The sequence below is a fragment of the Frieseomelitta varia genome, unplaced genomic scaffold (genome assembly GCF_011392965.1).
Source record: "Frieseomelitta varia isolate USP_RPSP 00005682 unplaced genomic scaffold, Fvar_1.2 scaffold_165, whole genome shotgun sequence".
Classification (NCBI taxonomy): domain Eukaryota; kingdom Metazoa; phylum Arthropoda; class Insecta; order Hymenoptera; family Apidae; genus Frieseomelitta; species Frieseomelitta varia.
This window is the reverse complement of record NW_025109361.1, coordinates 965629-991187: the sequence shown is the minus strand read 5'-3', so window position 1 is coordinate 991187 and position 25559 is coordinate 965629. Positions and strand designations below refer to the sequence as shown.

Sequence of the window (25559 nt, the reverse complement as noted above, 5' to 3'; positions counted from 1 at the left end):
TAATGTTTCGTCAGGCATACTTGCAATCTTTGCGGATTTTCGTAGAAATTCCCGAATACGGTTATTAATTAATCTGACACGCGATCGCTGAATTTTTACTTTTTACCGATACGTAACAAATTATACGTTCACCCGTTGTATCGATATCGTTGAAACGGGTAATTTTATACCAGCGTCTGTTAACGATGTTCGTTAACTGCAAACGAAACTTCAACGATATCCTCAACATATCCTTCGTTAACGTGCACCGCTGCACGTGTCGCGGACCTCTGTTCCAACAGCAGAGAGAAGCATTCCCGATGGCTTAAAGACCCTAAGGGATTTGGCCACGTGTCCAAGAAGAAAGAGGGAATACAAGAGGCGGGGACAAAGTATCTCTTCCCCTAGCTTCAGAGTCCTTCAGTGGCAACGATCGCTTTCAGCCGACCGTAAAGCGCGAAACGTAGAAACTTTGATCAAGCGTGTTCCTACCAACGGGAACGGAACAATTTCACGACGCTCGGATTCAATTTTCTAAATATCCTTTAGCTCCGGCGATCCCTCCAGCTTTCCGAAACTTTGCGAAATTGGCCTGGCGAACCCTACACATCCCGTAGATTGGAGTTCGTTGGGTAATCCAAATCACGAACAAGCACAAAGTATCCATTCGTTTAGGAAATTAGGGCATTTATGGCTGAACGAACTCGAAGATATATATGTATTGGATCGACAAGATCGCAGGTGTGAATTTATATTACAAGCCGAACGGTTGCACAAGCCATCTATCTAGTTTATAATCTGACCGTATCTGATCCGTTTCGTGTACCGTGAGGCTTGATGCATTTTCGTCACGGCCACTCCATCGAGATCGTCCTTGTTCCAGGATGTTACCGATCCATGTCCGAAGGGATTTCACGCTTCCACGGTTGCCGCTACATATTACAGGCGTGGAAAGGGATACCGGTAGTTGTCCCAGCGAGATGCATGCACCTATTGAAAATCGACAACTCGAACCAGATTTGTTTCTCGTACAAAATCAAAGTTGTAAATTTATAAAATGTGAACGTCTTTGGATTTTTCAATTTTAAACTGGCGTTGTCTGTTATAGATTTCGAGTTATTCGTTGAGTCGTTTCTCACGATCGAATGGCTCGCCATAGATGGACGATACCCTACAGATGAAGCGCAGGATGTTTTGTGTAAACAGTCTCCCATTCGCCTCCGTGCACAAATAGACAATGTCCTGTTGCGAAGAGCACGAGCTCCCTCGCTCATCGCTGCGTTCCTTTCCCCATATGTCGATTTATAGTCCCGCCATTAGGCATGGTTCCCTAGTACACCGCGGGAGTTCCAGTTCGATTCGCCCAGAACAGGATATCGTTTCCACCGAAGAAGTAGGGTCTTTATTGTTCCCTTTCGTTACGACCAGACCGATGAAATACTTTCGTCTGTTTACACACGCGATATTGTATTCATGGCAAATCTGAACAAACACAGTTCTGGGGGCATTACATCCGAGAGAAACCCACAAACAGCGTGGATCATGTGACTGTTTGCTTCATCTCTTTGTTTTATAGTAATCAATCTTCTCATAGTCGTGTAGTGTATATGCCGTTTAACGCATATATGTAGAATACACTTGGTGTATATGATTACTTTTAATATAATCCATGTGTAACTCTAACCTTTATAAATTCAACGAGCAAAGAAATACTTAAAAAAATTACTAAATCATTTCCGAATTGATTACCGACTGTAAAGAATATATGTATACAATTATACAATTATACACTTGTACAATTTGACGTTTGTTCAAAAGCGCTGCAGTTCGTTCGATAGCTCGCATGAAATCCAATTGATTCTCGTCTTTACTTGCAAGTGTCATTTATAATCTTCATTTTTTCTAGGGATTTCGCAGGTCCTAGAAGGTCTGAGGATCCTTTGTGTCTGTTTTATTTTCGTGTACTTTAATGTGAATTTTATTGCGCTGCCGACTTTCTTTACACGACAATTGGCGAATAACAGTGACGTATCATGGAATTCTGACGTTGTGTTGCAGAGACATCTTGACAAGGGGAGCGACCTTGCCGAGGCGGCGAGTGCGAGCGGACTTCGTGAACTCGCGAGATCCTTGAAGCATCACCTTCGAGGATTCGGTTCCCGACTAGAGGACAGGCGCGAGTATCTCGAAGACACGTCGAGATGTTGCCTGCTTCAAGACCGGGCGTACGAGTGGGCCCAGGAGGCTCGCCTCGCTGGCGAACGGGGAGCCCAGCAGTTCCTCATGGCCAGGCCACCCTTGCCTCCCGAGCATTTTACGGAAATGATGGCGCTCGCCGAGAAGCTCGGTAACGAGATCCTTCTGGAACAATGCCGCATCGCTAGGAACAAGTGCGCGGAGGCGCTCGAGATGGCGAGGACCACTTCCGCACCTGGCAGCCCTGCCAGAAGGAGATCCTTCGCAGCGTCGGAGTCTGCCACCTCTTGGGAGGACAGTTTGACGAAGAGTACGTGAACCTCCTGGTCTTTATCATCTATCATACTCGCATACTGCTTGCTATTGTACACAACGGTCTACATAAAATTGTTTCATTTTGTTTGGTCTTTATCATCTATCATACTCGCGTACTGCTTGCTATTGTACACAACGGTCTACATAGAGTTGTTTTTGTTAGACGCAGAATATTCTCATTTAGATAATTCAAAATGATCTGTCATTCGCGGTATACTCGCGGTGTTTTAAGGCTTGAAATTGATAAAAACTAATTACACGTATGAATATCCATGTATAATTTATATAACCTCGTCCTCGTTTAACGCGTCGAACACGATATGAAAATTGCAGGTCGAGATAAAGCCGAAAGGAGTACAAGCTGAAAATATTTCAAGATTCATTCTCACTTACCCCGTTGCTTGGAACTGTTTCTATCGCAATGTGCGGCTATTGTTCCAGGAACTTCGTGGGATGACAGCGACAGCAGCGCGTCGTACGCTTGTCCCATGGAGAGCGTAGGATCGGCAGGAAGCGGCGGTCGCCCGGTACTGGACAATATCGCGGAGCTTCGAGAGAGCGCCGAACAGCTACTCGATTGCTCTCCGCCGCGAACGCCACCCCGAAGCCCTGCTCCACGACGGCTGGTCAAGCCACCGGTGAACTCGCACCTTCACAGAGCAGCCAGCATTGCTCCTGGAATGAAGGCGAAAAAGTACGTAATGAAAATTGTGTTCCATTTCGAAGTAATATCTTTCTTTACTATCTCGTCAGTTTCGTATAATTAGCATGGTTGTTACTACAAAGGCTGATTAACAATCTGCTAAAGAACTTTTCACCAGGAACATAAAGCCTGAGTTTGAGATGCCGCGTGAGAGATGAGAGGAGAATTTCACGTTACGTTTTCGATTCCTCTTCCGTGTTCCTCGGCTCAGCTTTGCTAACAATGCTTATCTATAATAATTCTATCGTGCGATTATGCGGAATTGTTATGTGCGCGGCAACGTGGTTAACGAGGAATTTCACCTTGCAGAACAATACTGCTTATAATGAGGGAAATGATACAGACTGAACGAGACTACGTGAAGTCCCTCGAGTACATAATAGAGGTAACGTTTGGCTTCGCTTCGTATCGTCTGGCTTATGCGTCGTATTGAATTTCGCCGATCTTGCGCGTTTTTAACGCAAATCATTGTTTCTTATCAAAGAATTATATCCCGGAGCTGGTGCGGGAGGATATTCCTCAGGCACTCAGAGGACAGCGCAACGTGATCTTTGGTAACGTCGAGAAGATATACGAGTTTCACAGTCAGCATTTCCTACGGGAACTGGAACAGTGCGAGCAGTCGCCGATGAATGTGGGACAATGCTTCCTCAGACACGTGAGTCCCACATTTTTTTTCTCTCTCTCTCTCTTTTTCCAAGTCTTTTATCTTAGATTCTTCTCTTAAACTCATCTTCTTCTGACCGCCACTTTCGCTGCATATTTACGTTCAGGAAAAGAAATTCTACCTTTATGCGCTGTACAACAAGAACAAACCGAACTCGGATTCCCTGATGGCCGAGTATGGCACCGCGTTCTTCAAGCAGAAACAGCTCGAGCTCGGTGACAAGATGGACCTCGCCAGCTATCTACTGAAGCCGGTTCAACGAATGGGAAAGTACGCGTTGTTGCTGCAGCAACTGGTGAAGGCGGGCACCGATCTCTCGGAACAAATGTCCGGCAAAGACGAAAAGGACGAGAAGGACGATGGCATGAAGCCGATGGTCGAGGGGGAGGCGGACTTGAGGGCGGCCGAGCAGATGGTACGATTCCAACTACGTCACGGAAACGACCTGCTGGCGATGGACTCCCTTCGAGATTGCGACGTACGTCCACGTATTTAAAATAAAATACTATTCTAGCGACGCGAGTATCGTAAACTAACTAATAATGATGTAGTAGAAGAGACAGTCGTGTCAACAGTGGCAATGGAAAGTGTATGTAATGCGTTCTTTGTCATAGTGACGGGATTCTATAGACGATAAGATTTGTGTAAATTGTAGGTGAACGTGAAGGAACAGGGTAGGCTGCTTCGTCAAAACGAATTTTTGGTATGGCAGGGTAAAGGGAAGAAGTGCCTGCGACAAGTTTTCCTGTTCGAAGATCTTATCCTATTCAGCAAAGCGAGGAGATTCCCCGATAGGAAGGTGAGGCAGCTACTTCATCCGTTTTTTTGTGTATGTAGTTTTCTCATTGAGCTGCCTCGTTGTACATAAACGACGCGTCGTTTGCTTTCTTCAGAATCTCGATATCTACATTTACAAGCACAGCATCAAAACGACGGACATCGGGTTGACCGCCGTGATCGCAGACTCACCTACGAAGTTCGAGATTTGGTTCCGCAAGAGGAAGCCAGGCGACACGTACACGTTGCAGTGTGCAAGCGAGGACATTAAGAAAGCCTGGACGGAGGAACTGAGCAACCTTTTATGGAAGCAGGCGCTGCGAAACAGAGGTATGCCGCGTTTTGAAATATAGCTTTCTGCAGTCGTGTTTGCCGGCTGGTCGACATAACGAGAATATCGCCTTTTCTGACGATAGAAGTGCGCCTGGCGGAGATGTCGAGTATGGGCATCGGAAATAAACCTTGTTTGGACATTAGGCCTAGCGCGGATCAGATCAATGATCGTTCTATCAGTGTAGCTCAACTCTCGAAAAGTAAGTGTACGATCGATTATTTTCAACGATATGATTTTAAACGAGAGTCTGACCTATAAAGTTACTAATTTCATTGCTTGCCATGAAGCAGCACCTAGATTTAGAAACTCGATAGCAGTATCAATGTCAGAGGACTCGGGACGCTGTAGCAGGAGGCCGCACAGTGTAATTTCCGTGAGTTCGTCATCGAGTAGCGGTGGAAGTAGCGGCCCTCCGACAACGCTGAATCTCGGCTTGGATACAAGTCCTCGACCTCATCATCGTAGTACCACGCTCAACAGTCAGTGCAGTGTTGGTACGTGTATAATTGTGTTTTACGCGTATGTTTTGTTTGCATTTCCATATGATTCGTGTCTGTATTATTGTTATATCGATGGAATTGCAGAAAGCGGCATAATAGCCGATATCTCGATCGTCTCGGATGATGGTGGCGATGGAACTGAGAGAAGTCACTGGAACTCGACTCTGGAAAGTCCAACGTCCCATCTACCAACGACATCGACGCCTCTTCAATCACCGACCAGCGCAACCGCGACAGCAACAGTTACCTCGGCTTCTTCGTCCGACACGAATCTCACTCCTTACGACCAAGACATGTCCATTAATTTATAAGTGCCACCCCTGAAAAGGCCGGCACGGCTCTGATATAAAAGAGTATATATTATATATATATATACGTGTTGTCGATTCACTTGCAAGTTGTCTTATAGTGAATACCGTGTGACTCACTCGAATTACATAAAGTTTTTCATTGGAAAGTGGCAACTACCACGTACGTACATACGTGTAACTGAATAGAGAGTACTAGAGCGCGTATTTTTCTTGGGCAATCGTAGTTCGATGAATGACCGCGAACTATGAGACGACATGTAACAACACTGTAAACAAACAGTCCAATAGATCGCTGCATTACGCTTATCACGTGAGTTCCGTAACGAGCGTTCATTGCAAAATATTTCAAGCGAATTCTGTTCTGTGTGGCCGAGTTCGCAAAGAGGCACACATACACATACGCAGATACACACGAAACACTCACGACACACCTTATGTCCCGGACAAAGAGCTCAACTTTCAAGTGAATTTATCTTTTGATACGCTTCGAATTTCATTAAATCTAGGCGATCGCATATATAGTTGTCACGTCTGAATTTTATAAACCATTGATTTTTCAGAAGTAACGGCGACGTGTATTTTCTTATACTATCTCCTCGAATCCACCAACGTGCTCAAGAGAACGATCACAGATACAGATGTGTTCCGACAGAATCTATATGTGTATGGCTGCATGCTTCACATTGTGCTGCAGTATCGTAAACAGCATGCACCGGTTGCCATTAACTCTCATTAACATTGGCATTCCTGATCAATCAGCGACTGAGAATATTATTTTGAATTTACCAACCGTTCGTCTATGGTACTTTTAAACTTTATTTATATATACGTAGTGAATAAATATCGATATTCCATGTCCACGTTGTGTTCGCGCTTACTACGAAATGTTAAGTAACGTCGCAGATCGAGAATGCGAAGATTATGGTTTTTTTTTTCTTTTTCTTTCTTTACTTTTTCTTTTTAATGAAACACCTGGAGGCTGGTTCTCGTTTCATCTTCTCTTCAGGTATTCCATTAGCTGCCCAGATCATTGTTGATTTCCTTGTCGAATGCGTTTTCGACCACAGCTGAACGCATCCCTTCAGGAATGTCAAAACAATGCGCACACATACATACCACTTTGTAATATAATGTAATATTAAAGGTTTATACGATATAGCCGCAAGTAATATAATCGATAGTCTAAATATTATTTCCAGATTATATATTAAATATATATAATATTATATTCTTTTTATGTCAGTCATTTGTAAAACCTTTTATCACCTGTAGATGTAAACCTAACTCTGGCCTGTACACGAAAGCCAAATTCTATCATCTCTCTTTTTCTTTTTCTTTCTCTTTCTTTCTATGTGTGTGTGTATTTTTTTTTCTATTTACAAAAAGAAGAAACAACTTACTTTTAAGCGTTTCTCGCGAATCACCGTATGGACGTTTTTAGGAAAGCTTTTTAGGTTAAGCTTTACCGAAGACGCTCCATGCACTTTTCATGCCAATCCGAGAAGCTTAGCGTTCCAACTGTTCAGGTTCGATTATGGTTCATTGACTGATGCTTGTGGCACAAAGTGGAATTCGTATATCGCCGCAGTATAAAATTTCGTTGTGCTGTAACTGAATAGTCATGCTGTAACTGCGTCATGTTCTATCAAAAAAGTTCAATCGAGAACACGCAATTACCTGTATCGGTTCCGACCACTATAGTCACTCGTTCAGCTAGCGAAGAAAGAAAAACCACGTAGCAATCAGCAATTATCCCGTTATATAATTCTGTATTGTTACACCGCTTCCAAGCGAGTCAGTCGATCAAGCCATTGTTATTGCCAAGGTCTGCCAAGGTATTTTCAATGATACCTTATGGTCAGTGACCAAAATTTCGTTAAGTTCGTATTCTGGGGTCGATCGAAGAAATTTAAGGTATTTAGAAAACGTAACCGTAGATGATAGTTCGTTCTGAAAAAAAATTAATGTCCCGAACACAGTCTGATGCACTCTCCCCGGTATCGTTTACTTTCGTTTGCGAGTCATACTTTTAGTTATGTATCATATCCATACACACACGTGATTCATTTTCAAGAATCGAAATTTATCGAACGTTCGATGGATCGAGGTTGAGTAACCATGAGCATGCCATATGAATTCGGTGCATCCGGCTGAGCATCCCGCTCTTCGAAAGTGAGACTAAGCGAGACGAAAGTAAATCATGCTCTATTTTCTCCACAGTTCTTTGTTTGGTGTTGCTTTTGAATCTGGGATGTCGAGTTAAATGACGATAACAAGGGATATAACACGGTACCTTAAGATACACCGATAGTCACTTAATTGTACACGCTCGTAGATATTTATTAATATTTTTTTAAGTAGATCATTTTAGTCTGTAGATTTAAGTACCCGCATCATTATAACGAAATGTATATATTATATATTTACAATTAATAACATGATTATTTCAGTATTGTACTGTGTCTAACACCGATGTATTTTATTACTTGCTAAATATACTGTATTGGGTGCCTTTTGTAGCGAAGTTAAAACCTTTAATTTTCATCTCGTCATCCCATATCTATCTTGCTTTCAAATATGTAAATACAGTAGATATTTCAAGAGCAATTGCTCATTTCACAATGCGTTCACTTCACAAACCAGCGTACATGTGTGTAAACAAGGAAACTTCCGCGTGAAATCGCACCATATTGTATCGAGTATATATCGATCGATACGCAACGGTAGTTCAAACGATCGACGCGCGGTAGATCGAGACGTTCCGTTACGCGTGGTCACGTAGTCAAATCTTTATCACAAATTCGGTTTCGGTGTTCGTTGGTGGTATTAAATAGTTTATTTGCAAACATTATTTACAAGCAAGAATAGGCTCTCGGTTTTCGCGCATGCCAGACATTTGTAACATTTTTTCTGAACACGGTATATGTAAGAAGCATATATAAAAGACACGTCGCGAGTGCTCCATTACATCGATTTTGTTGTAATACAAACTACGCACTATTTTTATATTATTGTAAGTACATTTCACTGAGAAAGTAATCAATTGTATATGTTCTCGATGTAATATTTGTAATAACGTAACCTAATATCATTTTGAGTTTGGTTAATATCATCATTGAGAACAGTCTATATGTAATGTTCATACACATGTCATTATTTCGTACAACTGTATAAAAAGATTTATTTTTCAAGCGATGGAGAATCTTTTGTCAAGGACCATTCTAATTTTCAATAAAATTTGGTCCCAGCAGAAAATTTAATATTTTTCTTACATGCTAAAAACACATAACTTAATAAGTCTGTCACGTTCTATGTATAATTAAAAAAATTTGTTATAAATCACAACTCATTTTTATGGAAATATCTAGCCTAGAAATTCTTATTTCACGTACAGAATAGAAATAAAAGCAGATTTCAAACACACATAAAGTTCAACACACACGTTGCATTATTATCAGTGCTTTGGGTTTAGACAACACTGCAGGCATTTTTCTTCTTATTTTTATCATTAGTATCACATTTTGGCATGTGTCACAATTCCTTTTTTGAATCTTTCAAATTTTCAGGCAGAGACCTTGATTTCTGCACAGTCTTTTGTTCAGTTAAACTGTATTCCTCTGAAGATCTCGATTTTTGCATTTCTAGTTCTTTTTTCTTCAATATAGATGCTCCAGTAAATCCTGTTCAAAGAGTAATGTATCTATAACAGTGCACTCAGTATTATAGATATTACAACTTACCTAAAATACCACAACCTAGTGCAGTTAGCCCACCAACTTTTAATCCAGCTAATAAACCAACCGGTCCACCGATACAAGTTCCAATTACAGCTCCTGCTAAAGGGTACATAGCAACTTTGTACCTAACAGCTTTTTGAAGGAATTTTTCACCTTCTGTTACATTTACATTTGTTAACTCTACATTTTCTTCTGCCATACTGACTAGCTCCTTCTGGTCCTAAAAAAAAAGATTGTGGTATAAAATTATGATACAGCCACAAAATAATGAATCTAAATAAATTAAAAAATTTACATCAACAATTTTATTAAAATCAACAAATAACTGATGAAGTTGATGTATATCTCCTTGCAAGGTGTTCCAAGCATGCAGACATGCTTCCTGATGCTGCAGTTCCTGCTGTTCTTTCTGAAGCTGGATATATTTATCGTCAAGTGGATGATCTTTGGGTTGATTTTCTTCTATGGGTGATTCTGGCTGTGACATGGGCAAATTTAGTTGCAGTTCTGCAAACACATACAGATGCAAGTCATCGTACCATCGCCTCAGCTAATGTAAGTGATACAAAACATAATTTTATTTTACCCATATATTCTCTGATTGCATTCATGATACTTTCACGGGCGTTCCCAGTCAATTTATCGAACTGATTAATGTCAGAGTCGAGAACGTGAGCTCTTAAACTATCCATTTGATACAATAATTCTTTAAGTTGTTTTATAATTCTTGATACATTCATGTGTTCCCTGCGCATCTTTTCCCACTCGTGTTGTGCTTGATACTATAACAGTGAAATTATGCAAACATCTACCATCTAATAAGTAACGTAATTTAATACTTACTTTTTGAATGTTACTTTTGTGTCGTTTTAACAAATCAACATGATGTGGTATAGCCACGTTGAAGTTATTAATTTGAATTTCTAAGCGCCTAATAGGCTGCTTTATCGCAACATTCTCTGGCGAGGACGACATATTTTTGTATCTATTGTTTAAAAATTCAATCTGTCACGTATACCAGTGTTTTTCTCTCAAAACATGGTTATAATTTGAGAATGTCTTTGATCACTTACTAGGAGCTACTGTAAAATATGTATTAATAACTTCTTCTCCAATGTGATACCAAGTATTTATATTAGATGTTAAAATAGTTTCTTGCACGACTAATTTATTTCTGTAGTACGTAGAACACAAAAAACAAAAGACCAATCAGCTGATTACATATTTCGTCACTTACTACGCTTGCAATCGTTGTGATAATTTCACTGCCATCTCTGCTGCTTTCTTTGAACAATTAGTCTACAATAGTTCGTATAATCAGGAATAGATGGCAGCATACATATTGTTTTTTTTTATTCAAAAAATATTTGTCCAAATATTGAAAACCAGTTTTGTAAATTACTAGGGTTTATTTTCAATTTATTTATTTCAAATTGAGATTTATTTATTTATTTATTTGCAACTTCGATTAAGTCATTATTTACATTTTGAGCTTATTTATTTACGTAATACCAGTGGCTACACACATAAAATTCATTAATAATAAAAGTCTTAAAATATGTTTCAATTTTATTTATTTATTATATTTTTCGCAATGTTTTCTTTTTATTAGATAATATTTGAACTTTTCTCAAAACAATATGTACATATTTGATACGAAAAAAAAAAAAAAGAAAAGAGATGCAGATTGTAACATTTCCATCTACAGATTTTTTTTTTCTTCGAACGATCATCGAATTTTTGTACCGAAGATTTCGATGCGTCTCGAATTCGAATTCTATCGGGATTAAACAATAGCTACTCGTCCAGCGCCAGCCAGAAAGTCGCGAAAAGCTGTTCCAAAAGGACGTACGATCTTGATGAGTTTCACGAGGGCTCGCCGAATATACAATTCGGTATAAAGCCGATGAAGCTTTCGGTAATGAAAAACCGATTGCGACCAAATAGGCTCTGGGCTGCCGGTGACGTGTAATCGAGTCTTCTCTTTCGTCCCTTCGCCATCCCACCGTCCATCTCCGTTCTATCCATCCCCTCGTTGCTCTCTTTCCCCGTTCCCTCGTTTTTCCACAGCCGCCACCCTGTGAGCTTCCATTAACCACCATACGTCATATATACCGAGCGGAGGGAACCATTTTGTCCTGGTTTCTGGTGACCTCTTATTTGAAAACGGTATTCAAATTACCATGGACTATCTTCACATTCTGTCCCTTGAGCTTTTGTCACTGAACGGATAGATGAACGTTTCGTGTCTTTGATGTCGCGCAAAGTTCGGTTTCCGCGACAACGAAGAGTTTCATGAAAATTTTATCATTTCGCCGCGCGGTTAACTAGTCGAGCTTGTAAAAGATTTTATTGTTACGATGACTTCGATTTAATTTATATATTTTTGCCTGCATTACACACATTCTGCGTATTTTTGTACTTTCAAATTTCGTTTCCTTTATTTTTGTTACACTCTGTTCCTCTATTCCACTTGTCTTCGTGGAAAACTTAACTTCTTGACTGTTGTTTCTCACGAGGTATACAACAGTTTCGATCCCCCTTCCTGCCCAATAAGACAATTAGCTCGGGTACGAGAGGCGAAAGAAGATAAAACAGGGGAGGAAAAATGAACGTCCGCTACGAAGCTTTGCTTTCTGTATGCGGCGGGATAAGAAGATATTGCCCATTAGAATGCAACGTGCTCGTCTGCAATCAGACTGGTACAGGCCTCTAACTAGCTACTGGTTCGGTGAAAGCGAAAGGTACGAACGTATCGCAAAATGAATTAACGTGTGCGATCAATATCCTTTTCGTTATTCTCGAAACAACCATTCGTGATTTTTGTACTATTTGGGAAACTTCGACAAAAAAAAAGTCTCTCGTATCCAAGTACAGCTGATCCACTGTAATTTTAATTTCAGTAGATATCAGAATCTAGATCGTTTCATTTCAATTAATCAATGAAAATATTAGTTACAACTTGTAAAACTTTTTCATTCCTTTCTTAAGAATATATTCTCTCTATGATTTTTGAGAAATATTTATTGAGCTTGTCTCTTAGAAAACAGCGATTCCATCATTAACTGTACGCCTCGTGATTTTTGTCTCGAATGAAATATTCGGTGGTAAGCGAGACTTATTGAATGCAGACGAACAAGCGAACGAAGTTGCGACATTGCGACTGTTCCTAGCTGTCTCGGGAAGCTCGAATGCCGAGCACGTGCCTTTGTTACGAGATAATACCACTTCCGAATTTATATCTAAACTCCGCTTTAGAGACTTGAGATTCGAGCTCCTAATTAACGGTCCGAAGTCGACGAAGCGTTCGTCGAAATACAATGGTAAACATTGAAATTAGAAGAACGTACCGCGGAGTGTCACGTAAAACAATGTTGTCAGAGGAATGATATTGCACTCTATTTACATTCAACTGCAGATTCGTTCGCAGTCTAGATGATCAAAAAAGGATATCGAAAATTCCGTGTTTCTAAGTTAATTTCTCGAAGAAATTTTTTTAGATGTCGCAAAATAAAGAGGAAGAATTCAATAAACGATCATTTGAATATTAATTCATTCAAATATAGCAATAAGTCCTTTGTGAAGTATAAACAAATATTGTAACATACATTGAAAAAATTCCTTTCAAAGAATCAGGCGACCAGTCTATTTTCTCTGGACGTGAATTTTTGTGAGAAAAAAGAAAGTTCACGAGACGATCTTTTATTTAGGAGGCACTTTTCATTCGCGATTAAACGACACCGCGGCGACGTAATAACATTAAGTCGACGCGTGTCGCGAGATTCATTTTCCAGTATAGTATGGCGCGAAGAGCGTGAACCTCGATAAAAGAGAGTGGAACAAGCGTCACCGTGACCGAATATGCAAATTAAAATTTAGACACGGAGGCGGCAGACGATGATAGAATATGTGAAGTAGAATATATAAAACAATAATAGGGCGAGCTACCCCTATGGGTGGACGGGTTTTGAAAGTCCCACTGTTTTGGTCTGTGAGTAACGATTTTATGAATAACTGCGACGCGCTAACGATGTGTCGTCCGTTCCGAACCGTTCCGTTCGCATTAATTTTCTTCGTTCCATCTTGTCCAAGCGGATTTCGTCAGTGTCTTCTTATCGCGAATTCAGTCGTAGGATTACACCTCGGTGACAATGTTCTGGATCAGCCTCGACGATTTAATTAATCTTCGTCGCGTGTAAAACACGCAGAATCTCACGCTCAGGTTACTCAAAACCACGTTTTTGAACTGACAAGATACAAATCACGCAAGTGCTTTGAATTTGTTGCTAGATCTAGCAGAAAGATTTTCCTTCTTCATATATTTTGACAAACGTTTATGAAGGATTCAAATATGATAGAAACATGACTGAATCTTCGAGCTGTAATACAGTACATTTAGGTAGATATGCCTTAAATGTCAACAGTGTGTTAACTAGTGGAAAGTTTCATTTCATGAAAGGATTAATTCGCGTTTAATTCTCGCTTCGCCGTAAGAACATTTAAAACGGAGCTCGCCACGCTTGAAGGCGGCGGAACACATCAATGAAACACACAGCCGTCACTTCACGCGCGCGTGAATTAATTCATGCAAACGGCTAATTCGAGTGTCCGAAACAGATTGATCAGTCGAAAGATCGTTCGGGCATACCGAGCAAATTGGTTTGCTGATTTTCATCGGATATCCGATTTAACCAGTCTACCATACGCAAACGACGCGCTGGAACCAAAGTTTTCTGAAAATAATGAATCCCCCACCTCCATTGACATCCATCCAATGGCAACGAGCAATTAGTTGTGCTTCGAGTGAATCAGAAAATAACAAAAAAAAAAAAAAAGAAAGAAAGAAAAAAAGATGCAAAAGGAAAAAGGAGATTTGTTTTCATATTACCGCGTGCTGTTCCAGCACGATCCAATTCCGATTTTAATCGTATAAACGAGCAAGAGGGAGACAAAAATAACATCAAACGGGTCGAACAAACGAACGTGTGTACGCGCCGGGAAATAAAAAGCGCGTTATCGCGTGAAGTTTAGTACTCGAAATTATCCGTTTCCGTGTTTCAAACGGGCCTCTCCTACGATTTACGCGTATAATTTCTGGAATCTCTCGGGCGTGCGCGTGCCTCATTAAAATATAAATAAAAAGAAGAAAGAAGGAAACAGAGAAGAGAGAGAGAGAGAGAGAGAGAGACAAGGAGGAAGAGGGAGGAGAAGGAACACACTAGGCACCAGCAACAAATCCTCCTCTCTCAAGCGAAAACTCGAATGTAACGACACGTACAATTTACTGCCCTCCCCTTTTTGCGGGCATTATACGTATTCATGCTAGCCAAGAATTCGCAGAATGCTCGGTATTAGCGAGAGAGAAAGAACGAAGGATTGGAACGCGAAGAGACGAAGCGAGGCGGACAGGGGGATGGAGACGAGGGGACGGATGGCACGAGGGATAGATACGGCATGCGAGTGGCAATAATTCTCTTCGCGACGATATTTCAATAACGCCGTATAAAGTATCGGCGTCCACCGATATAAGCCCGATATTCAATGGGTACCTATCAGTTTTCCGTCGTGCACGGCATTAAATCTGCATCCGATGAAACCGATTCCCTCTTGAAAATCGCAAGCGCCGAGCACTCGGAAGAAAAAGGATCTGCCATCGACAACGGCGTGTCTCCAGCATTCGTGTCTGTCGATGATCCGAAAGGAAGAAAAATGTTTCCGTCTGGTAGTCTACGATGAAAGGAAAAAAAAAAAAAAAATAAAAAATAAAAAGAAAAGAAAGAAAAAAGAGACGCGGCCGGTCCGGAACGAATCTGCTAATTTTCATCAGCGAGACGCCTGCATTTCTAAAGAGGGTCGTTTAAAGCACCGCGTAGAATCACCGTACGATCGAAAAATCGACTTTCAACTCTCCTAAAATAGTCAAACTCCCGAGTATTAAATCATTCCTCTGGTTTAATTCTCAGACGCCCGACTACGTTTTCAGTTTCTCGTTTTTCGTAACGAAAAAATTCATTCAAATCCGGTTCATCCACTTACGGAGTCTCTCAATGAGTCCCTCGAGCGTATCGTCGGCCGAATCCTTTCGATTTCACTCGAGGTTTATTTTTTGATTGACGCGACGAGTGGCGATCGAATTAAGCCGTTGTCGCAACGTTTTCTCTCAAAATACACCTAAGTAAAGAGAGAGAGAAAAAGAGGGAAGAAAGAAGGCAAAAAGAAATACAAACAGCTTGACGAAACGGAGGGGAGTGTGGTCGATCGGGCTCTCGGTGTCAGCCTGAAATGTAACGAGGTCGGACTTCTAATATCCTGTTCAGGAGAGGTTGGAAAAAAAAGCGAGTCAATTTCGAAAGTGGCAGCCGTCGCGCGAAAAAATTCGTCTCAGCGGACACGAGGCCGGTACCATTTGTGATATTGAAATCATCGCGATGGTTCCGTCGCGGAATAATTATGTCGTCGCGTCATCTCGCTATTATTCAATTTCCGTCAGTGCTGTTGAAATTCGCGCGATACGAGGCAATCGTGTCGATCTCGCCACGTGTCAGCGCGCGCTTCTTCGAAAAGAAATTACTGCCGGCGTGATCACGAGAGTTCGAATTTATCATTTCGAGATACGTATCGCTTAAATTATCTGGCAATGTCTTGCCAGCTTCAAACTGGATAAAGTATAAGTTGACTTCTGATAATTTTCTTAAATGGAAAAATGAAAGTTTCGATGCGGAATTGATTGACGATGTTGCTACTTATCGTGCTTGTCAATCACAGCGTTTAGATAGCAGGAGAAAATTATCGTACATAAAAAGAAACGAACTTATCCTGTAAAGGCGGAATTTAACGTAATTTCAGAGAACATCATCAGGCTTGTAAGCTTGCCAGGAGAATCGTCGCGACACTGTCGTGAAATAGATTCCGGGCTATGAACAAACAAATTCGCCGCATTTAAAGATAATGTATCGCTACTTGCTGCGCTATTTCCGCTGGCAAGTAAATAACGTCGTCGGTCGTTTCCTTTTGTCACGAGCCATGGAATTAAATTCTTCTGTCATTGTTCGCCGCCGGATTTACAGTCTGATATTCGTTGACCAAATTACACTTTATCTCTGCTTGATTAATGAACATCTTTTAACTAAGAATTGTATACATGCCTGTGCTTATCTTCAGGTTCCCTTTCTTCTATCATTTTTTCGCAATTTCTTTCTTATCGTACTCCTTAATTAATGTTGTCCTCCGACCCCTTCAGCGATAAACTGGAGCTGAACTTTTATACGAAGGCGAATCTAAAGTTTGATTTAACTGTGAAGTATCTGCTTTAGATCCTAAATATCCAAAGAGAAGACAATGAGAGCCATGGCGCATTCGTTGTCTACGAATTTTCGTAGCATCACCAATTATGCTTACAATAAGCCTAGGAAATCTATCGAGCGATTCCCAGCACGTATCAAATCAGACCTCCAACAAATCCGGACGGGACAATCGTCGAACCAGGTGGTCGGTAATTCACCGCAATTTCAGGAGTCCTTTCAAACGCGGACGTCTATAGAGCTCGTCCCGGAGTGCGGGCAAACATTTATCGAATCGCTTCACATCGTTAACGACGCCGCAACGCGAGTTCTCCGGCAAGTTGATCGCGCGTCGAATAATGGAGGGCCGGGCGAGCGTCAGCCAATAATCGGACGGTCGCGTCATTGATGACTCGCGTATTAATTAATTCCCCGGATGGACCGTGTTACAATGGCCTAATTCGAGCGGTTGTTACGCTCGCCGTCAACCTACCCGCGACACCGATCCACTAGCAAGCCAGTGGAGACACTGGAAAATCGGTCAGACGTGTTGAGTCGTACGCGCGCCAGTAGTTACGGATTCAGTGGTCAGACACGTCGGTAGACGCGCTGTCTGCTTCGGTTGGCCGCTTTCCCTATCGGTTTATTTTCGTCGGGCATTCGAAATCAGTGATCCTCCAGTGGTTCCGCGTGATTCATCGTTCGTCTCGCCGCTCGTTACGCAATACCAAAGACAAAGTTACGTATGCATCCACACACACACACACACACACACACGCACACATGTACAGTTGGTTGCTTCATCGAGTCACGTAGTTTCCTTTGACATCGTCGTGCTGTTTCTTAATTCTATGGAACGTCGTTTGATCGCGACGAAGTTTGTTTGAATTCTTCAGAGCAGCAGAAATTACAGGCAATGACGGAAAGAATGATCGTTAGAATTGATAGGCTCTTACTCTTCGTCGCTTATTGGGTTCGATTCGAGATAAAGACACCAATTAACAGTCAGATGAAAGAGCAAGTAACTCTGGAAGTATCTGCACGAACGAATGAACGGGTAATTGGACGAATACAAAAGTGAGATAGGCGGCAGTGAGCCAATTAAACTAAAAAGAGGAACGAGTCGGCCAAATAGCTAAGATAGGCAAAGACCAAGAAACGAGTCTTCTTCTGACCAGCAAGAGATTGAAACTTTGAGATCAGCTGGTACAATTATGACATTGACACCCATCGATCCTTCCACAGTCGCCTCTCTTTCGCTTTTAATATTGACGAAACTAATTAAGCTTCGTCGGAGGAGAGAAATCTACGCCCAGGTAGCTGCTATTCAATGTAAAGCGCGACGAGCTTTCGCACCTACAGCACCCATCCCTTCCTTGTGTTCTACGCCTGGACGATTTCGCGCTCAGCACAAGGCACGCAAGTCTGTTTCACCCCGATTTATCCTCCTCTACCTAACATTCTGTCCCTGTTGCCCTTTCATCCTACGAACGGCTCACCTACGTCAGCTTATCAATGAGAAGACGATTGTATTGAGCAAATAGCAGAGTGGAGTTTCAAATAGAGTGTACCAAGGGAAGGTTGCTCTTCGAGTCTCCTAGTTCCACGGAGATTCGATTAGCCGGCGGCCTCTATCGAGACGAGGCTGTCGCGTGGCAACGCGACACTACGACGACTACGGGTGTGCTCAGTTCTCTGTACCATTAGGCTCTTATAATTTGCCCATAATTCTCCGTCGATGTTAAATTTATTCTACCACGGTAGAATAAAGGGCTCTCGAGGTTCGCTCAAAGTCCATACTGCCTCTCCCTCCCCGTCTCTCCATCTCCATTCGCCGAAACGTTTCGCAAGTTAAACGACAATTACAGTTACAAGTAGGAGGGTGCTCAAGAAGTTCGGCGAAGCGTAACAATAAAATCACATTTTGCCCCGGTGTTCGCCCGGGTCGGGTTCACAACGTGAACTCGAAACAGTAACCGGGATCGAGGCACCGTTTGATCAGTTCTTAACATCCACGCAACATCAGCCACTCCTAAAAGCCGCGGTCCCGCGGTCTCGGAACTAGTTTCGCGCAATCTCGATTCTCCGCTTAATTTTCAGGAACTCGAAAGTCATAACGTAGGATCCTAACGTCGTATTTACACGGTGAATACGGCGTCGGCCAAGCGTAACTTCGATGTTCGCAGCTTGAAGCAGCGGGGTGAGAACAAGCCCCTACTTTGAATAGTAATGGTGTTGAATGTAGAAGATAGAAGAGAGGAGTATCTAAAATCCACGTGCCTGATATGAAGTAACGATTATCTAAATATCTCTCTCTTAGTGTGTACTTGTGTGTGTGTGTGCGTGTGTTTGTTTGTATAAACGCAAATCGCGGCACGAAGATTTCGCGCGTCCGCCGTTTATCGACGTTGGACAAAGACCGAAATCGGAGATCCGAATATCTGCATCTGTCGAGTAAGGCGATTAACTGTATCGATTAGCGATAACCAGTTGAACGTGGCTGCGTACTCAAGACTCGGCTGTTTGCCATGAAAGTTTGATGGCAGCCAGTTGACTGCGGGTAACACGCCCAGGCGGAATACTGCTCGCTGATAATCGCGGTCGATCGGCTCCACCGAAATTTCGTTTACGATTGAAATCCCAGTTCCATTAGCTTTCGACGTTTTCGATGACGATGGAAATTACCAAAGAGTTTCATCAATCTTCCGCAGAGTGGAATCAAAACAAATCTAAACACGACTAAATTTCCATCGACTCCGCTTCGAATTTTGAAAACGCGCAGCCGATAAGTCGTGGGCGTTTCACGAGGAAGGACACGTCCGACCCGAGATCTGACGATCGTCGTGCATTTTCGCCTGTTTCCCTGAAAGTAGTCGTCCGATACCAAAGGGCAACATCCTTTATTCCGATAAGGGAAAACTTGGTGGCGCTCGGTGCGAATATCTCTGCCTCTTAATCGGTCCGGGCGAAAAGGAGCGAGAAGGCACACGAGCAAGTTTCACCGTTGCGCAGCTAGAGAACGGCACTTTTCCATATATGTTAAGTGCCAGGTGGCGTCGTCGCCCGTTTTGTCTACAGAGAAACACGACAACTCGAGAAAATCCGAAAGGGGACGACGGTAAGTTTCTTTCTTCTCGGCGTAACACCATCGGCGAGGGGGAGGGAAAGGCTAGGCCGATAGAAAGTTCGGGGACCGAGAGGGTGCGGGAGGTAGCAGCCGTGCTGGCCGGCGTTCGCGCGGCATCGTGAAATTATTTTCTCCGCGAATCGGGGAACTTTTATCCAATATCCACGGCAGCATCTGGTATCAAACGGTCCCGCGGCCAAGTGTCTCTATGGGGTTTCGGAAAATGTTCCGTAAGAGGGTGGCTCGAGGGATGTTGCCGGTAAACTGCATCTTTTATTACCGTTTAATTGAATTTCCGTTGATTGCCACTGCTGTTTGACACGTTTCAATTCTTTTTTTCAATTCTTTTTTTTTCACCACGGCATGAAACACGATTTGGCAATCATATCGAATATCTATAACGATAGATTTCGACGATATAACGAGCCAATTCAAGTTACAAAATCATCGAGGGGAGAAATGTCGATTTAACGTTGGATTAAAAAAGTTAACCGAACTTTCGGATAGCTCTGATGCGCTTCAACGGTCAATTTGTTCGGCTTCCATTGTCGATATTCAGTTTCCATAACAAATTTATCGCCGGCGTTCTGCCCTCGCTTTGGCCATTAACACATATATCGCTATCGAGTTATTTGCCCCTCGATTTATCCTCTCTCTCTCTCTCTCTCTTATCGCTCTCGGTTCACCGCTCGTTTAGCTTCTTCGACCACGACTTTTCGAACTTCATCATCTTCGCCTCTCGAGGTGTACGCTGTCGCATACAAAAGGGACGTTTCCACGGGCGGCGACTAAACGTTCAATTGTTTACGGGCAATACGAAGCCCATTTCCTGACCAAAGTTCTCTAACGACGTTCCTCCGATTCCTATCCTGGCCCACCAAACATATTTGTATTTCGCTCGTGGACCGTGACAACTTTCTTCCGTCTCACCCTCGACTGATCGTCGACGGCGAAGCAAAGAGGGTGGAAAACGAGAGGAGAACCTTTATTCGTATTGCGCAACGATATCGCCGCCTGACTCTTCGTTTCTCAAAAAACTGCGACTGCCCTGAGGCGATGATCCACTGATGTTTTATTTACACATTCGTATTTTCACATTCCATTCGCATTTCCTTAGTATTCTGGTATTGTTAAGGTATTTTGTTTAGAAACTTCGTGGACCAATATTTTCATTGGGTTAGATTGTCTCCAAGAAATGACAACCGCATCCATTCGATGACTTGACGCTTCATTCAAAGTCTCAAGTAGCAGAAAATCACGCACCAAACTTCGTGTACTAAAAGTAAAGCCACGTTGCTAGTTTATTAACTCGCGTATCCAGCTGCGTTACCCCTCTCATCCACGGTTAGAATTGGCCGCAGGGTGAGAGTTTTTTTTTTTTTTTTTTTTTTTTGCGTCCTTTTCGAAAAAGCCCCGAAGCTGGATTTTCATTGGCCGTCGCTTCATTCCGTCCTAGATAGGATTTCATATCCAGGCGACGCTGTTTCCCCCCCCCCCCCCCCCCCCGAAGAACGATGGTGGGCCATGGTCTGCGATACGTGTCTGCGTAGGGAGGGTGGCGGGCGTCGAGAGCGACGGCGAGGGTGGCAGCGGACAACGGAGAATTCAATCAGGCGAGTCGATGCTCCTCTCGGCGCTATTACCATCAGGGATCAAGTCCGTATATTTACTACCTGTCAAATTTCACCACCGTGCCCGCAACGTGCTCGTAATTACATCCTGGAAACCGATTGGAAAGTGGTTTTCGTGGCGCGGTGCATGCGCCCTGGTGCCCTCGCGCATCGTCGCACTGTCTGTCCGTGCCGTTGTGTTTGCCTTGGCCCTGCCGCCGATTCTGTCCGAAGGCCTATCCGTTTCACAGGCTTCTCCCGTCTCGGGATCGCGTCCCCTCGTCGCTTGGTCTCTATCACTTTGCCCGGCGCTGTTGCCCGGTCGCTCGAACGCAGAAACGGGATATACCGTGCGGTCAATGCGACCTCCCAACGTTTCATAATAGGCCCTATTCATTCACTGATACACCGTTTCGATAGAGGGGCCCCACTTGTCAATGGCCTTTACGATATTATGTATATCGCGTGCTGCCCGACTTCCTGTACCTCTTGTCCGTTCACCACATTCGAGCCGAGCTTAATCTCGGTAATGACCGACAACTTTCCTCCCTATACCGGTTCCGCCGCTTTAAATTCGATCCTGATCAACGGAATATCTTCCTCTTTCGAAAGGCAAGATATTTGGTCGATGCGAGAATAGCAAGTAGATGCCTCGAATTTTACGAGCCGTAACAGCCTAAAATTCTGCAATTTATTGTCGATCATACTTCTGCGTATATCCCTATGATGGAGCTTGCTTTGATTTTACTGTGTACTAAGCCTAATGGCTACTACTCCATTGAAATATTATTAACCTAACTTGAATACTGTTTAACTAACTGTCTTTTGATTATTGTTTGACGTACTACTTGTCAGTTTGACAACTTGTAAAAACTGACAATTTCTACTGTTGATTATTGTTTGATATACTACCCTAATTTTTCCCAAATCTTCCTTTTTATCGAACCTTGGCTCGCCCTCGCCAAAATGTGTTAAGACCAATCAGAAAATATGAGGGAAAGTTTCGAAAATGAGAGTGACTTAGGTGGGGCAACATTTTTGAGAACGGATTGTCTTCTGAATACTATCCCGTTGCTTGTACAACCCTTTGAGTATGCGCGTGTTTATGACATGGTGACCTTATGGTACGGAAGATCTCATCGCACTTGAGACTGAACAAATTTATGGAGCGTCTAGTTCTAAGTAGTGAAATACCTGATTTTCCACGCTGGATTAGAGCACATTCATGCCATAAGTGTTACGTACCCTCGGCCTTAACAGTCCAAGAAAAGTCTATGAGAAATTTCAACGGGAAGAGAGTACTTAATGAGTAACAAAGTAATTTTGCGTCTTGCCAATGTTACTTTGAGGGAGCAAGTTCGACGAGACGTTGTTATAACCGGAAAGCCCGGCGCGTTGTGCAGGATTATTCAACGCAGCGTATGTACATATTGGTACAAGAAAGTATTTCCTGATGTACATGGCGGCTTAATTAATGCGAAGTCATTAGCGCCGTATTATTTTGTGTCAAGAAACTGTTGGTGGCGTGCTCTAATTAATTTCGTAATTTATAACGTGTGAAGCGATCAGGTCGCCTGTAACAGACGACACGCCGGCAACGATACTCGGTTTACGACGCTCGGTATCAGCCGTTTTCTCTGTTTGCTAATGTCATCTCATAATTCGTTCGACTATTTCAGCGAGGAGTGAAACGGAAACATCTTCGTTCATTTTCGCTTGAACCTTGATTAATCATCCGACAGAAATTTATTAAATCTCCCTTGCAATTACAGCCGCAGCAAAATGTCGGCAGATTCCACTCGCTCAAAAATTCGAAAGTGCTGGATATTGTCACTCGTGTATCTCTGCGTAAACTCCTTTGGAGTTCAAAAGAACCCACTAAACCACCTCATCACCCACACTTGCTTTAAACCTAAATGATATCACATGTTAGAAAGATGTAATCAACAAAATACTATTTCAACAGGATGATTACTCCCAATGCTGTGTCATTTTGTTTGAAATGATACTACATCGTAAATAAATTGCTGGTAGATAGAAGAAAGTTTCCAAAGGCAAAGGGTTAAATAACTCGGATAACACTAGATTTCTATACGAAATCGTAAAAGAAAAAGGCAAGCAAATTCGCGTAATGAATTTCACGATGCGTCATTTCGTTAGCGTTACGTTGAAAATCGTCGCCTAGTTGCGATTCACGCGATCCGCAAATTACAACGGTGCCATCGAGCAAGAAGATACGTTTCAACGATTGTCTTTCCATTCTCGAAAGAGAGGCGCGTTCGCGCACCGTTCTCCTTGGAGCACAGTGTAACAATGTCAATCGCATCGGCAATCGTCAAAATTCCACGCGCCTCGTTGCTCACGGAATGCGGAGTTTAATTTCCATCGTTACGCGGCGCGACGATCTCGCACGTCATCAGCGATATCTCGTGGCCACCGATAAAAAGCGAAAGGAGGGGCAGAAGTAAGGCTAAGAGCCTGAAGACGCCGTTATAAATCGCGTCGCCTCGCCTCACAGGAAGCCTGTGAAAAACGAAAGAGAGGAAGGAGAGAGTCCCGAGGAAGGAACTGGAACGAAGAAGGCAAGAGAGAGCGGAGATAAAACGCGGAACCGGCGCCCGCCGTAAAACCGGCCGAGGGATAAAAAGATCGTTCCTCGCCTCGTGGCTGAGATCGTTTCGCAACGGGGATTACCTACGGGCACGTACTATAAAATGGTCGATGCCATCGCCCGCGCGTATTTCCAGAGCGTGGCACTGGAATCGTTCGTTTGTCCGAGCGACGAATGGCATGTCCGGCTCGTTCGTTCCTCTTTGAAACGAAGAAACAGGACGAATTACAGGAGGGAATTTGAGGCCGGCTAACGTGCGATAACAATATGCTTGGAAATGCGATTAAATCGGACGTACGCGCGTACAGAGCCGCGGAGAATGGATGGATTTTTAATATTCCCGGTTAACGATGGCAAATGAGGAGCGTAGAATCTCTCTTTCCCTATTGATTCGCCGACACCGACTCGTTCGTTCGTTCGTTCGTTCGTCGTTTATTGCTTTTTTCCCTCCCCGCTCGCTCGCTCGCGATGCGTTTAATTATCGCGACGCGCGTTGGGTTAATTAACGTTCTTTGAAAACGGAAATTCTATTAAACGAGTCGCGCGCTCGCCTGGCCGGTACTCTCTTGGTCAATGCTTGTTTAGCAGGTGTGTTTGGTAATTTGGTAATGGCTCGGGCTTCGAACGACTCCGCTAGGGAAACAGGCCAAGCTTTTCTCTCAGTTGAAACGTTTCTTCTTTTCTTTTTTTTTTCTTTTCTTTTTTTTTCGTGCGTGTCTCGTAAATTAGTCTATCTGTCGACGAATCGACAACAGTGCTCCCGAAGTCAATTTCAGCGAGCAGTTTGAACCGTAGTTCGTTGGAAATCTGTCGCGTCACTTATTGTTAGCCAGCGATTCGGAAGTCGTATTTCTTTTTCGTGATCTCCACAGCTGTTCTTATCTCCGGTGAAAGCAGTTCGCGATGAAATTCCTGACCACCGACGGTGCACTTCCGTTGTTTGTCAGACGAACGCGAAGATAAAACGCGTTCTGTGAATCGAGACTTTCCACGTTTCGTGGATAGCTCAGAGTCAAGCTAGCCTCCAAGCGGTGCAAGCTGTTGAATAATTGAAATTACTCAGCGAGAACGTATTATCCTTTTCGAATTGGCGATACTTTTCCCAAATGTTACTGCTGAATTCACTCATCGACGTTAATGGAACTGGGAATAGCTTTCTCAGCGTTTAATCAAACGTCGTACACGACGTTTCGTTCTTGTGGAAAGTTAGCAATGTAACTTTAGAGACAAATCGTTGCCGCTCAAGGTAAACATTGCTATCCGCTTCACTTGTTTTAGGAACGAATACGAGCGAAGGTTTCATCGATGAAAATAAAAAACGACGCTTCCTCATCTTTGACGTCCTTATATTGTTGGACCTGGGTCTGAACTTTAGAGTAACAACACCTCAGAGTGTGCAAATCGAAAGAGTA

At 42.9% G+C, this 25559-nt stretch overlaps 2 protein-coding genes and 1 long non-coding RNA gene across 14 annotated transcripts in view; 1 reads left to right on the top strand and 2 right to left on the bottom strand.

Annotated features, from left to right (window-relative positions):
* The window catches only part of LOC122538510, a 51408-nt gene extending 48454 nt beyond the window's left edge, over positions 1–2954 (bottom strand). The window contains exon 1 of the long non-coding RNA XR_006308860.1: positions 2884–2954. This is a non-coding gene — a long non-coding RNA (uncharacterized LOC122538510). The remainder of the gene's footprint in view (positions 1–2883) is intronic.
* The window catches only part of LOC122538508 (puratrophin-1), a 109781-nt gene extending 102757 nt beyond the window's left edge, over positions 1–7024 (top strand). For 5 of the 11 annotated variants that reach the window (XM_043672658.1, XM_043672660.1, XM_043672661.1 and 2 more), the window contains 10 exons: positions 2038–2485; positions 2932–3184; positions 3503–3578; positions 3678–3851; positions 3967–4338; positions 4516–4659; positions 4754–4967; positions 5054–5170; positions 5259–5465; positions 5556–7024. In XM_043672658.1, the coding sequence (XP_043528593.1) occupies positions 2038–2485; positions 2932–3184; positions 3503–3578; positions 3678–3851; positions 3967–4338; positions 4516–4659; positions 4754–4967; positions 5054–5170; positions 5259–5465; positions 5556–5782 (2232 nt within the window). In that variant the 3' untranslated portion in view covers positions 5783–7024. Of the gene's footprint in view, positions 1–2037; positions 2486–2931; positions 3185–3502; positions 3579–3677; positions 3852–3966; positions 4339–4411; positions 4450–4515; positions 4660–4753; positions 4968–5053; positions 5171–5258; positions 5466–5555 lie in introns of those variants that run through there. The other 6 variants (XM_043672659.1, XM_043672653.1, XM_043672652.1 and 3 more) reach the window with 5 other exon arrangements.
* A 1563-nt stretch (positions 7025–8587) lies between these two features.
* On the bottom strand, positions 8588–10765 carry LOC122538509 (syntaxin-17). 2 transcript variants are annotated; one of them, XM_043672663.1, is made up of 6 exons: positions 10593–10765; positions 10363–10504; positions 10106–10301; positions 9815–10026; positions 9523–9739; positions 8588–9462 (listed from the first exon to the last, which is right to left on the bottom strand). In XM_043672663.1, the coding sequence occupies exons 2-6, from the start codon at positions 10492–10494 to the stop codon at positions 9314–9316; spliced, it is 906 nt and encodes a 301-aa protein (XP_043528598.1). In that variant the 5' UTR covers positions 10495–10504; positions 10593–10765; the 3' UTR covers positions 8588–9313. The 2 variants fall into 2 exon arrangements, with proteins under 2 accessions (XP_043528598.1, XP_043528597.1); XM_043672662.1 differs by having other exon boundaries at positions 10363–10765.
* Between the last annotated feature and the right edge of the window lie 14794 nt (positions 10766–25559).

Coding starts and splice junctions, on each gene's coding strand:
- LOC122538509 (XM_043672662.1), bottom strand. CDS start 10,494: ATGTCGTCCTCGCCAGAGAATGTTGCGATAAAGCAGCCTATTAGGCGC. Junction 10,027..10,105: donor TGCAATCAGAGAATATATGG/GTAAAATAAAAT, acceptor ATGTGTTTGCAG/AACTGCAACTAAATTTGCCC. Junction 9,740..9,814: donor ATTTTAATAAAATTGTTGAT/GTAAATTTTTTA, acceptor CTTTTTTTTTAG/GACCAGAAGGAGCTAGTCAG.